Consider the following 14,301-nt stretch of genomic DNA (forward strand, 5'->3'; position numbering starts at 1 on the left):
TTGATATTTCAACCCATTTAATTTATTTTGATTATTTTTTGTAAAAACAATTAGTTTGGCAATTGTGATCAAATAAGATTTGATCGATTAGATAAGCGACTGAGCTTATTAGGCCAGAGTTCTTCTGGCTTTTGGCATAGCAAGCCACAGTGGGCGAACATGGGAACCTAAAAGAAAAAGAGAGAAGGTGTTCTTCTAGCTTTTGGCATAGCAAGCCTCCCAGTGGGAGGTCCACACTATAAGCTATTAGCTTAGCAATGTAGAGTGTGGCTCATCATTCTAAGGAATTCATCTAAAAGTTTAATAATAAGAAAATCTTCTATCAATCTTTGAAACTTATAATATATTTTAATCTAAAAAATTCCAAATGATGACTCTTTACAATGGAGACTTGGAACAAGGTGGGAAAATTGTTTTAAATGAGATTTAGATTTCTAAGATCTTATTAAATGAGATTTATATTTCTCTTAGAATGAAAAATGTGTTTAACAATGAAACAAAATATGCAAAGACTTTAAAAATTTATCACCTTACAATACTAAGAAAATCTTCAAGAATATCAAAAATTGATAGGTCATTTTCAATTCTCGAATAGCATGTTAATCTTTGAATTTCTGAGTAGATTTCAAGTTTTCCTCGAGTGAGTTCATCCTTCCGAAGCACCATTATAAATGATTCGGTGATGAGGAGAGGTCTGCTCAGCAGAGGGTCAATGATACGGTGGAGGTCAAAGTCAAGACGGTCAACCTTACGTGAGCACCCAGCGGGCAGTTCACTTTCTCGATCGAGAGGAAGAATATCTGACCGGATATCAGTACAGCTCGGGGTGCATACCGAGCTTCTGACACTCAGGGGACAAGTATCGGCGAAATCTAGATGTCGAGCGGCCAATCCACTCGGACTTACCCAGTACCTCAGGGCCAGCAAGTGTGAAGTCGCCACCGAGCGAAGCCAGGACAAGCGGCTATGCATCATTCATTGCATTTTATTGTTGATTTTTGGGTTGCATTTCATTGATCATGCTTAGAAAAAAGCAAAAGGGTAACGAGTCTGGTGAGGGGTCATCTCAACCTCTACCCCATCCTCAACCTCCCACTGACTCTCGTTTCCCTACTTTTGCTCTTCAGTAAGTTTCCAGCAAAAATTCTTTCAAGCTTATTCCTCCTAGATATGTTGATAGATAATTTTTTTATAATTCATGCTCATCTATTGTGAGCAAAGTGTCAATGTAAGGTCAGTTTCTGAGTTCTACAACAATATGTACACAGCTGATGGGTATCAAACTCGAATTCATGCTCCTTTGATATTCTTTAGACCTTTTTGGGATGTCATTCATCGAATTGCGACCTTGTATTATATCCCTTGTTGCCTGAATTGTTGCCCCCACCTTTTAAGCATATCACTATATCTTTCATGCATGAGTATTTCTTTGGTCGACCTCATCTAGATGGACTAAATTCAAACCTTAATACCCTCTCTACTCTTGAAATCTTGGCCATTGACAATGCATTGTTCAAAGTAATCATTAATTGTCCTTTATCTATTGTCTCTTGTGTCGTAGCTGTTATCCGACCACCTCATCTATTTATGTTATACGCCCTTTGACATACTTTTGATGTTAATATCATGTTGAACATCTTTCATTGTATCACCCATTTCATTCAGCCTGTGCATGACACGGTCCATATGCTTTTTGGCAGCATTATTATCGAGTGACTGTAATCAATGCAAATTGATGTCTCTCGAGAGAAATTGGAGCCTATGACTGCCAAGTACTCTAGAATATTAGTGCAGTCCTTCTCAAAATCTGGGATAGAAGTTGGTTCGGATTGTGTGTGATGGATTGACGAGCATGCACTAGGTGAGGGATCGAGGGCACAACCTAGAGAGGCAGGGCAGACACCAACTCTTGAGGCAGCTGATCTAGAGGAGCCTGTTGATGCACTTGATCATTATGATGGAGGTGGAGATCTTCTTGCACTCGAGGAGACCATGGACACTCATTTTGAGGAGGTGCACATGGATATAGCTGAGATACGCATAAAGGTTGCCACCATTGGGCGCCAATAGAGTGATATGCAGGCGAGTCTTGATTCTCTGACTACTCTAGTGTGCTCTTGGATGCCAGGTCATTCGTCTTAGCTTCCTCCTCTAGCGAGTGATGCTTCTTTTGTTGTAGATGCCCCTTTGAGTACAACTGCTACCGATCCTATTGGGATGACATTATTGACTTTTATGTTCCTCTATAACTTATGTAGATCACACCTTTTGTATAGATATGTTTATGACTTGTCTTTATCTGATTTGTACTTCAGACTATTTGCGTGTGATATATGATATGTCATCTTTATGGATTTATGTTATGACGAAGGTGTACTTTACCTTGTTATCGTATTGTTAGATTGGTTGCTTGTATGATATGTAGGGTGTACCCTATAGTTTCATTGGTTTAAGGGGAGTGTCTCTATTTTGCTTTTTTTGCAGTGCACCTATTGAGGGGGAGTTTCTTTTTTAGTTTGATATTTAGCAAAGAGGAAGAAATATAAGATTTAAGTTCATACTTACTTGTTATGAAGTTAACTCATGTTTGATATTGATATTACTGTTTATTATCACGTTGTTATTATGATATGCTAGAAATTAGTTTAAACTTAAATAAATTGTCAAATATCAAAAAGGATAAAATTGTTGGTATAATCATGCCTAGAAGTTCTATGTGTTGACAATTATTTAAATTTAGGTTAATATGTTGTATTTAACTCAAGTTATAAGTGTGTAGGATGGAAGAAGTCCAGAAAGGTCAATGATTATATTCTTGGCAAGAACAAGTTCTTGTATGACAGAGGACTGAAGGCAAGGCAAGAGAAGTCCAAGAAGGTCGAGGACCAAATTCTTGACATAAAGAAGTCCTTGTAGGTCGGAAGATGAGATGCAAGGTAAAAGAAGTCCAAGAAGATAGAGGATTGGATTCTTAGCATGAAGACCAGGAGATGAGGAAGCTCCATACACAAAGTCTAGAGAACAGGAGGTTCATTTGGCATGAGGTACTTTGAATCGATTGGATTAGAGATGAAAATCTTATTATAGGATTGGTGAGCTAAAACTTAAAACCCAGAAGCAAAAGAATGCATCAATCGATTGGGAAACTATCAATTGATCAGCCGATCGATTAAAAGCTTCTGTCACGAGAACAGATATCTCCTCAATTGATCAACCAATCGATTGAGAGTTTCTATCGCGAAAATAGAAAACTCCTCAATCGATCAACTGATCGATTGAGAGTTTTTTTCGTGAGAACAGAAAGCTCCCCAATTGATCAGTCGATCAATCGAGAGTTTCTATCACAAGAATAGAAAGCTCCCTAATCGATCAACCGATCGATTGAGAATTTATATTGCGAGAACAAAAGAAAGTTTCCTAATCTATTGGCTAATCGATTGAGAATGCTTCTTAACGAGAATAGAAGACTCCTAAATCGATTAAGTGATAAGATGGGTAATCAATTATGGCTCAATACCAATCAATTGGGATTCAAAATAGAATAATTTTAGCCGTCGATCTAGAGTTGGTAGCACTTAACAGGCATGTCAGACACACTGTAATTGATTGAGATCTTCACCAATCGATTGGAAGCAGTGAAAAGATGAGAAACGATTAGATTTCAAAGAGCTTAAAAGAGGAAATTCTACCCAATAAAAGATAACTGCTCCATTACCATTCTCCTATGAAGCTCTCATTCTTAATCCTCAAGCAATCAAGAAAAGAATGTTCAAGCAAATCACATTGTAATCTTTTCTTTCTTCTTCTTCTTGTTATATTATTTTAAGAGTTTCTTCAAAGCATTGTTGTAAAATGTTTCTCTATCTTCGATTTATTTTGAGAAGGAGAAGTTTCATAGAGGATGTTGTAATCATGGTGTGAATCTTTGGATTAGTCAATTTAAGAAGGTGAATACCAAGTAAACACAAGAAGTTAGCATCGCTTTTAAGTTTCTACTGCAAAGATCAAGAAATCGAAACGAGCTATTCACCCACTCTCTAGCTCAACCAATTCCAACAGATAATAATGTCCAAAGAGGGTCTTCCCCACCTTATATAGACAGAGAAGCCCAAGGGACACACCTCTTTAACACCTCATTAATACCTCATTAAAGGGTGTCATTATAATCATCGTGTCTTTTAATGTTAGTAACTGTTGTGTCTCTTCGCATGCTTGGAAGTTAGGAAGTCAAGAAGTTAGTAGCTTGACCAGTAGACAATTTGGGAAGTCGAGAGGTTAGGACTTAGGAGGTCAAAAACTCAACTTAACAATTCGAGAGGTCAAAATGGCTCAGAAAGTTTGTGGATCGATCGTCTCAGTCAATCGGAGACTGATGATATGCCATGTGGTGGTGATGCTAACCAAGTCTTGGATCATGCTACACATTCTTTTCATTGACTAAGTCTTGCCATATAACTTCTCCTCCTATCAATCATCAATACTAAAAACATCAATGCCCCTTAGGGTATAATGTGATGATAAGAGGCTTTACATTTCTCTTAAATAGCAAGGGTTCAATTTCCATGCACTTACAACAATCAAATTTTTTATAATGTATGAGTGTCACGTCAAAGGTTACTATATTTTTGAATTTACTTGATAGGTGGAGTGTAAGGTAGACCGTTTATTTAGTCGGATGGTAAAATATTGATATTTATTATAAAAAAAAATACAAATTAGATTCAACATCGGGACCTACAATGGCTATGCATTAAGATTGTCACTTGGATGACAATTTGGGCTAAGGTGGAGTCGAATGTTTGATCGTTCGAAGTGGAGCCTAATCGCAAAAGTTGAAAATAGTAGAGGTATTTAACAATTGCAAAAGTTCAAGGGCATTTTACAAAATAAAATAAATTCGTGGGTGTAGATGGAATTTCCCTCTGAAAATATCAACAAACTCTTGAATATTTAAGGTAATGGCATAAACGGCCCCCGTGCCCCTCTTTTGTCTGATGCCCTCTCGAGCCATACACTTTGCGAGAACCTAGTTGCCGTCGACGAGATCGCTGCTGCTGTCGCCAGGTTCAGGCCATATCGCCGCCGATTTCCCCGTCTCGCGCGATCAACACTTCCGCGAAACTAAAGTGCCAGTGAGCTCTGGTTGATTTCCCCGCCTCGCACTTCTATTTTTTTGTTCCACTTTTCTTGTTCTCGAGTAATTCCTTTTGAATTCGGTTTCGCGTATCACCGTTATACTTCTTGTTATTCCTAGGTTGATTTTACTGTCAAATAATTTAAATCAAATTGAATTTTCTCCTACTTGATCTCGAATTCGTGAAATTAGGGTTTTTTTTTTAGTTTGCTTTGAACACTCTGGTTTGGTGTTCTTGCTCCGTCGAATTGTGTACTTTTTTGATAAGCTTCGAGTCCTTGTGCCATTTTTGCTGCGTTTCTCTTTTGTTTTCCCGCCCACTCTTACTGTTTTTTTTTAATACCAATTGGTTTATCTGTTTCATTTTACAGCATTGATGATGGAGTTTTGACTTCTGGGCAAGACAATACTCTTGGACTGTTCGACAGCTCTTGATCTTCTTGACTTGTGAGTTCTAAGGATGATTGATTTGGAGATGGGTGAGATTAGCTTGGAACGGAATGAAGATGATAGAGCAACACGCAGAGATGATGCAGGTGGATTGAATGATGATGCGGAGACCAACAATGTTAGCAAGGAGAAGTCCAGAGAGTCTGAAAAACACAGAAGCAAAGACGGAAGTAAAGCAAAACGAGAAGATAGGGATCATGGAAGCAAGGGAAGGGAAAGGTCCAAAGAAAGAGTGAGTGAAGATTACACTGCCAGAGATTCTGATAGATATGATGCAAGGGATAGGGATAGATCAGAGAGCGGTAGGGACAGAAGAAAAGAAGAAAGATCACAATATGGGAAACACAGAGATCATGACAAGGATCGAGACAAAGAGAGGAGCAGAGATAGGGTTCGCGAGGAAGAACATAACCGTGATAAATACAGGGAGAAGGATAGAGGAAAGGACCTTGGTAGAGAGAGGGAGCGAAGTACTGATCGGGAATATGAGAGAAGTCGGGATCATGGAAAAAGTAGAGGAAGAGAACGAGAGAATGACAGTGAGATTGAGAAGGAAAGGGAGATGGTGCGAGACCATGATATGGCGAAGGACCGTGATCATGATAGGAGTAAAACTCGTGATAGAGAATCAGAAAGGGAAAGAAGAAAAGAGATAAATATTGAGAAGGGAAAGGATAATAAAAACAGGGAAAAAGAGAAGGACCGTGACCGAACAAAGGACAAGGAAAGAGAGAAAACTAAAGATCGAGAAAAAGATAGGGATAGAGATTGGGAAAAAGAAAGAGACAAGAGTAAGGAAAAGTTGAGAGAGAAGGAAATTGATAGAAGTGTGGAGTCTGATCGAGTTAAACCAAGAACAAAGGATAGAGAAAATTGGGCAGCTGGAGCTAAAGAAAGTGAGAAGGATGATAGAATACAATCTAATATTGAGATTGATAGGCTTGATGCAAGGGAGGAAGAAGCATCTTGGAATGAGATAGACACCCACGAAATGTCTAAACACAAGAATCAGCAAACTGAAAAGCTGGCAGAATTTCCATCAACCTCAGTTCTTGAGACGAAGATAACAAAGTAAGCACTCCCTGTTCACTATCACTTAAGGATTTGTTCCAGTCCACACTGTATTCAGTTACTTTCTATCTCTTTTTTTCTATTATTTTACTAATCAATTTCATGAGAGCATACATAATTTTATTCTACAATAATCTCATTCTTAAGAATGCATAATTATGCTGACTTACGAAATTCTAAAAGTTGGCCATAGTCTACATCCTTTTTTCAGGCCAGCTTGTTTATTTGAATTGATAGATAGGCATTGTTGGGCACATACTCCCAGTCTTTTTATGTGCTGTAAACCAAGGGACCTTGTTAACACTTTTTTTTGTTTGAAAGTTACGTTTAACAAACAGAAGTAGAGCAATTTTTTCATTACTAGATCATGATTGAGTCATCATATTCTTAATTTTAAATTTTCATTCAAGCTGATATGTATGACTTCATTGTCTTGTTTAGTATGAGTTTTCTTGATGCTTGGACTAAGCTGTAAGTTCCTTATCTATGTTTTCCTTTCTTTTTATTGTTAATATTGAGTTTAGGCAGTTAGTCCAGCTGGTTAGCTCCAAATATGGTTAACCAGCCTCTATTTCCAGTCTGTCAAAACTAAGGAAATTATTTCAATTGCACAGAAGTTTTTATTACAAGTACGAGAACTGACAAAAGGAGTTGCAAAAATTGGCATTCCTCTTGTCTTGAAGCCTATTTATTTAGCTTAAATTGATTTTTGTAATTGAATGTTCCTGTAGGACTTTTTTCTCAAATTATGACAATTATTTTCTACTAAATCCTTATATGTAATTCTCATTTCATATGAAGATCCTCTGAACATGCACACATCTAATATCAGTGTTGTCCATTCAGGATGAAAGAAGAAAGAACGAAGAAAAAATCTGATGGCGATTCTGATATACTAGCATGGGTGAGCAAGAGTAGGAAGCTTGAGGAGAAGAAGAATGCTGAAAAGGAAGCTCTACGGCTTTCAAAAGTTTTTGAGGAGCAGGTTTGAATCTCAATGCTAGAGGATTTCCACTGTTTTTTTTTTAATTTTTTTATTTCTAATGTAGTTACATATTGCAATCTTGATTTTTCTTAGGATAATCTCCTAGCTGAGAGTGATGATGAGGAACCAGCTGGAAACACACAAAGTATTGTTCCTTAACCCTGGACATGTTACACTTTTTTTCAAGACACATTATTTATGGAGTATCTAGATCTAACATACTGTGTTAATGTTTGGTACATCTGCTACAGATCTAGCAGGAGTTAAAATTCTTCATGGGCTTGATAAAGTAATAGAGGGTGGGGCAGTTGTTTTGACACTCAAAGATCAAGATATTCTTAGGGATGGTGATGTCAATGACGGTACAAGTTTATTTTTCCATTGTCGAGGCTTTATCTGTTTTGAACTAACATTCCATACATTTTTAATTAACCTACCTATACTACAATATTATAGAGATTGATATGCTTGAGAATGTGGAGATTGGGGAGCAGAAAATGAGAGATGCGGCCTACAATGCTTCCAAAAAGAGAACTGGACTATATGATGATAAGTGAGTGTTTGGTGCTTACTTATTCTGGAATTTCTTTTTAATTCTGATTTCCTTCATGACATTCACCTAAAATTGTAGGTTTAGCGATCAATCGGGACCTCAAAGAGCAATTCTTCCGCAATATGATGATCCCATGGAAGATGAGGTATCTTATTTAGTTGAAGCTTGTATATATTTAAAATCTGGGTGGTATTTACTTAGTATTTTTTTACTTATTCTTCATTTCCTTTATTTTAAGGGAATATCATTGGATGAAGGTGGGCGCTTTACAGGTGAAGCTGAGAAGAAACTCGCAGAGGTGTGCTATTTTCCCATTTTAAGATTACTATTCTTTTAGCACACGCTCATGTCCTTACTATTTTAAGGGAATGTACTTATTCTTCATGTCCTTCCACATGAAGTCTTCATTTTCTTTTGTCGGAATGGATATACCCTTTTTTGTTAGGTGATGTAGAACGACGGATGAACAATCACAATCCTCATCAAGCGGAGTAAACTCTCAAGGAAGAAAAGTGGAAATTCAATTAATTCAAGCAAATATGGAAATAAATATGTTAAATAAGGAAAAATGATAATTTAGTAGGGATTATAATTAATTCTCTATTTATTGCCTAAATAGAAAATACTAGTTACCAAATAACAAACAAATCAAATCTTTAATAATTATAGTTTATTATTCTTCAGTTTGTTTTCTTTTATTGCCGAAGTGCTAATTTGGAATTATCTTCAATTTCATTTTTTTTCAAAGTGTTGACTATTTTGATGATTTATTTTCTTCTCTGCAGTACTAATTATCAACTGATAAACTTAAAACTGTCAATCAAATTCAATTTGTAATTCTGCAACATTGATAGAATCAGTTTGCCTATTTGACAATCTTCTTCGTTTTTATTGTTTTCAGTTACGCAAGAGGATCGAAGGTGGTGGCTCTGTCCAGAAAGGCTTTGAAGATCTGAGAGCTTCAGCAAAAATTACATCAGACTATTATACTCCTGAAGAATTGCTTCAGTTTAAGAAGCCAAAGAAAAAGAAATCTCTGAGAAAAAAAGAAAAGTTAGATTTGGATGCCATGGAAGCTGAGGCTGTTTCTGCTGGGTTAGGAGCCAGTGATCGTGGTTCGAGGACCGACTCGAGAAGGCAGGCTGCCAAGGAGGAAAAGGAGAAAATTGAAGTTGAAATAAGAAACAGAGCATACCAGGCAGCATACGACAAAGCAGAAGCGGCTTCAAAAATTTTGCGTCATGAGCAAACCTTAACATTCAAGTCTACAGAGGATGAGGATTTCGTCTTTGGTGAAGAGTATGAAGATCTGCAAAGGTCTCTAGAACAAGAAAGAAAACTTGCTCATAGAAAACAGGATGAAACTGCTGCTTCTGGTCTTCAGGCTGTTGCTCTTCGAGCTACGTCTAGTAAAGAACAAGAACATTCTCAGAGCCAATACACAGGAGAACCACAAGAAGAAAAAGTTGTAATTACAGAAGTTGAGGAGTTTGTTCTTGGTCTTCAACTTACACAAGGTATTTGCTATCCTAATCTTTCATATTTGATTTTTATCAGAATAAATGCATGAACAAATGAAATGGCTCTTTTGCGGCACTGGACCTTTATTTCCCACTTAGTCTTTCTTTTCCCTGTTTGTCTTTATTTATTCTTCTTTGTTTGCATAATCAGGAGCCCAGAAACCTGAATCAGAAGATGTTTTTATGGATGATGATGATTCTCCCATTTCTCTCGATACTGAAACAAAAGGTGATGATGTTGGATGGACCCAAGTGGAAGAAACTACAAAAGCTGAAGTTTCTGATAATGAAAATACAGATGATGCTTCTCCAGATGAGATTATTCATGAGGTTGCTGTAGGAAAAGGTTTATCAGGTGCACTGAAGTTACTTAAAGAACGAGGTGCACTTAAGGAGACCATAGATTGGGGTGGCAGAACTATGGACAAAAAGAAAAGTAAACTTGTCGGGATTTATGACAATGAAGGGGCAAAAGAAATCCGAATTGAGAGGACTGATGAATTTGGCCGTATAGTAAGTTCATTCTTATGATCTCCTTTTCTTGTCAATTTTCTAGCATAAAAAGACATGCAATTTGTCCAATTGTCTTATGGAATCATTGGTCTTAGATACCTACCTTATTTGTTTTTAACTCACCCTTATAAGATTTGCTTTTATTTGATATGCATTTTACAAGAGAATTCAAAGCTTGATGAGTGTGCAATTAGATTAAATTTAAAGCTTGAATTGTGAATGAAAAATTTAGAAACTAATTTAATAGATAAGTAGAATAAAATTCAATGTGAAAGGAGACATGGATGAATAATAAAATAACAAATTGGTGCTCTAAATGGAGCACAGCTTTTGGAGTCTCTTGTGTGACTATCGTCTCCCTTAGGCTAAAAGAAAATTTCTGCATGTCTATGATAATTCTCCAGTATAGATCAGCCTGTTGGGCGGTTGGTAAACTTTACAAAAAGTTAATGTTGCTGAAGTTAGAATTTTAGGATGGATGTATGGATTTACTAGAAATGGTACAATGAAATACTAATATTTGAGAGCATTTAGGTGTTACTTTAATAGATGAAATGAACATATTTAAAAATGACAATATAGGTTATAGTGAGAAAAGTTGAATTAATTGTAGAAGTAAAGGGTAGATGAATCTAATAAAACACAAATAATCTGAGGATTACTAGTGATATTGTCTTGCATGGAATGAAGGAATAAGATTCATCCAGTAAACTCCAAATACATGGGATAAGCATGATTGGATGGGATGATACATTTTACAAGAGAAGTCTTGTTGACATGGACTTCTTTTTCTTGTAGCTATCATAAGCAATACTTTGACTAAAAATCCTAGTTGTCCAAAATTGTATGATTCACAAATTCTTGTTTATGAATCGAAATTGAAAAGAGCCTCAATGGTTCACTTTGATTTGATTCTATGTGCTTCAATACAAACCTTATTAACTGTATTTTTTACCCCAAATCATCATGGACCGTCCAAGCAAACCATCTGGCCAGCCTAAGCAGGCCACCTTGGCCCCCTAGGCCACCTTTTAAAATGTTCACTTACAACAGGCTGCTTACCACCTAGGTGAAGTGGTTCCTTGCCAAAAGGGTTTGATGGTTTTAAAAATGATGTTATTATGTTATCAAATGGGACATATCATATTCTAAGATATCTTAACTATTCAAAATAAAGTATAATTCTGCAACATATTATATAATTTTATATGATCCTTGCTATTCAAGAATTGAAACTTCTTAAACGATTAACAATATGAACCTTGATTTCACAATCTTGCTGGATATGTTAACATATTTCTTAGTCTAATGATTATGTAGCCAGAACGGTATGTTTGAAGAATTGGTTCACTTGTAAAAAGTGGGTTCTTTTGGTTATGCAGTAACAGAGTCATTTGCATATTCTTTTTTGATTGATAATGCATCCTGTCATGCTTAGCAACTTAGTTTTTTATATTTCTTGATTTTTTCTAATAATAAATATCTGATAATGTGATGCAGATGACGCCTAAGGAAGCATTTCGAATGCTTTCACATAAATTTCATGGCAAAGGTCCAGGAAAGATGAAGCAGGAGAAGCGAATGAAACAATATCACGAGGATTTGAAGACTAAGCAGATGAAAGCTTCAGACACTCCATTGCATGCAGTGGAAAAAATGAGGGAAGCTCAAGCCCAACTTAAGACACCTTATTTGGTGCTAAGTGGGCATGTTAAACCAGGGTATGCACGATAGTCTACTAAATTAGTATCTCATTGATCCCAAAAAATTTCTGATATGCTACTGTTATTGCTATAATTTTTTGGGTCTTAATATCCATGTGCGTGAAGAACCTTTTCCAGTTAGAGAACCAATTCATTAGCACCATGCTATTGTAGGCCTGAAGTATGGTTGTTAAAATTGCAATTCAGACCTTAGAATCTTACCACTCTATGATCCAAATTGGGGTAGTAAACGATCCAAATCACAAATCAGATTTTAATTGAGTTGAAATCTCAATATACTATTGCATGATTTCTCAGGATCACGATCCTACCAATTAAGACTGTATTCTCAATGCAATATGCTTGTGTTTATGCATGTATTTTAGAATTTCACATTCACAAAATGATGGATTTAATTTTCATACAAAGTTGGACTTAATCCTACCAATTAAGACTGTATTCATAAAATTCACAAAATGTACGTGAAGAACATTTTCATACAATGTTGGACTTAAATTCACAAAATGTTGGACTTAATTTTCATACAAAGTTCATACAGTCTTTATGTATTTTAGAATTTCACATTCATAAAATGTTGGACTTAATGTTGATAACCACAAGTTCTAATGGAACTCTGGATTATTTAAATTTGACATTATAACTAATATGTTGTTTTAATCTTAAGTTTGCTATATTTGCTGTATAGATAATTTTAGTTATCCCTTGTTCTATTTTAGATTGATGCAGATTTTGAAATGCTCGTGATAATACTAGATATTGGAAGTTTGTTCGTATTAAAATTTATAAATGTTTTATATAATTTAACATTTGTAGCTCTGATCTTACAATCTGATTCTAGGAATATGTCGTTGTCTAGGTAAGATTTGGATCCCAACAATCTTTACCTGAATCTCATCATGAATGGTCATTCTATTAGACTACTATTGGGTTTTGTAATATCCATCTGCAAGCTGAACCTGGTTTTCAATTAGTACCTGCCCATTAACGTGTTGTTATGATAGGTATGAACCCCCATGCCCCAAATGCGCAAATTGATGATAACAACCGTCTTAGCAAACAATACAATTAATCTGCATGACCATGCCTAAATTTGATCCAGTGCTTCTTGTGTTCTGTGCTAATCTTTCCTTTCTAGAAACATAATCTGTAAAGTGACATCACATGCTTTCTGCAAATGCAGGCAAACCAGTGACCCCAGAAGTGGTTTTGCTACTGTCGAGAAAGATCATTTGGGGAGTTTGACACCCATGCTCGGTGACAAAAAGGTAGTCATGTGAAAATAACATTTGACATCAGATTTGTCCGACTCTTTTTTCCTGATGAATTGGTTCCACAGGTTGAACACTTCCTCGGGATCAAACGGAAACCTGATATGGGCAGCATGGGGCCACCACCACCCAAAAAATCGAAGAGTTGAAGGGTACGAGGTTAGTATATTTTTCAAGTTCTTGATCACCGGAATCCGTGACTCATTTGTTTCATTGAAAATGTTCAGGAAAACTAATTTTTCATTTTCCGATTGGTTGACTATTCTTAGTCAAAGCTGTAAAGATAGCAATAGCTAGAGCTAATACCGGCTTGCTTTGGTAAAATAATCAATTGTTTTACAAAGTATGAACTGGTGGTTATCAACATTAAGTAATGCTTGTTTTCTGTTTTGTGTTTATCCAGTTTTTTCTAGAATGTTTCATTATCACGATTAAAAATTTTTAATCTTCTTTTGGATCTATCTCAATTTTTCTCAGTTCTCTGATCGGACACAATTGGTTTCATCAGGTTAATTCTTGGATAATCATCTTCTACCAAGAACGGAGGCTATAGAGACTGATTTTGAGTACACAGAAAGATGTTGGAGAGAAGCTTGGACCGATAAAGCATGGAGGAGGAGAGTTGGACCATTGCTTCGCATTCAAATCAACTCAAGTACAACCGGCCCCTTTTGATCTCGAAGTCTAGTGATTATATTCAAGGATTTCTGTTCAAAGTAACTTTGAAAACAAGTTGCATCTATATATTTCATTCATATGAGATAATGTCCTATGCTACTTTTTCGTGTGTTGTATTAACAACTGAAAATGTTCATTATCACAGCACCAAATAGTTTCCATTTTGGCATCAGATCAATCTCTGTAGCATTGGTATGTATCTTTCTCGATATCTGGACTAATTGAATGTAAGAAGTAGATGAATGATCATTGTGATCCCATACGGTTCATCGCCTTCATCTGTTTTAAAAATTTTATTTAGAAGAAGAATAAGAACAAGCTTAAACTTTACTTAAAATGGCGATTTCAGAGATCTTTTTCTCTAGATTTCGGTCAAATGATTTCCCTTTGACTCAGCAGAAAAAA

At 36.1% G+C, this 14,301-nt stretch overlaps 1 protein-coding gene across 2 annotated transcripts; it reads left to right on the forward strand.

Moving 5' to 3' along the window:
• Positions 1 to 4,966: 4,966 nt before the first annotated feature.
• Positions 4,967 to 14,068, forward strand: LOC122007266 (SART-1 family protein DOT2-like). Of its 2 annotated transcripts, none has more exons than XM_042563100.1 (14): positions 4,967 to 5,142; positions 5,506 to 6,655; positions 7,502 to 7,640; positions 7,734 to 7,785; positions 7,892 to 8,002; positions 8,097 to 8,193; positions 8,272 to 8,338; positions 8,432 to 8,491; positions 9,095 to 9,710; positions 9,865 to 10,226; positions 11,727 to 11,947; positions 13,131 to 13,215; positions 13,287 to 13,377; positions 13,727 to 14,068. In XM_042563100.1, the coding sequence occupies exons 2-13, from the start codon at positions 5,595 to 5,597 to the stop codon at positions 13,365 to 13,367; spliced, it is 2,952 nt and encodes a 983-aa protein (XP_042419034.1). In that variant the 5' UTR covers positions 4,967 to 5,142; positions 5,506 to 5,594; the 3' UTR covers positions 13,368 to 13,377; positions 13,727 to 14,068. The 2 variants fall into 2 exon arrangements, with proteins under 2 accessions (XP_042419034.1, XP_042419035.1); XM_042563101.1 differs by having other exon boundaries at positions 4,967 to 5,132.
• The last annotated feature ends 233 nt before the right edge of the window (positions 14,069 to 14,301 follow it).

The sequence above is a fragment of the Zingiber officinale genome, chromosome 7B (genome assembly GCF_018446385.1).
Source record: "Zingiber officinale cultivar Zhangliang chromosome 7B, Zo_v1.1, whole genome shotgun sequence".
In the NCBI taxonomy this organism is placed as follows: domain Eukaryota; kingdom Viridiplantae; phylum Streptophyta; class Magnoliopsida; order Zingiberales; family Zingiberaceae; genus Zingiber; species Zingiber officinale.

What these genes read in the sequence shown, in the direction of transcription:
- LOC122007266 (XM_042563100.1), top strand. Translation starts at nt 5,595, where the DNA reads ATGATTGATTTGGAGATGGGTGAGATTAGCTTGGAACGGAATGAAGAT. An exon ending in ACCAGCTGGAAACACACAAA is followed by an intron (nt 7,786 to 7,891) that starts GTATTGTTCCTT and finishes CATCTGCTACAG; the next exon opens with ATCTAGCAGGAGTTAAAATT. An exon ending in AGTGGGCATGTTAAACCAGG is followed by an intron (nt 11,948 to 13,130) that starts GTATGCACGATA and finishes CTGCAAATGCAG; the next exon opens with GCAAACCAGTGACCCCAGAA.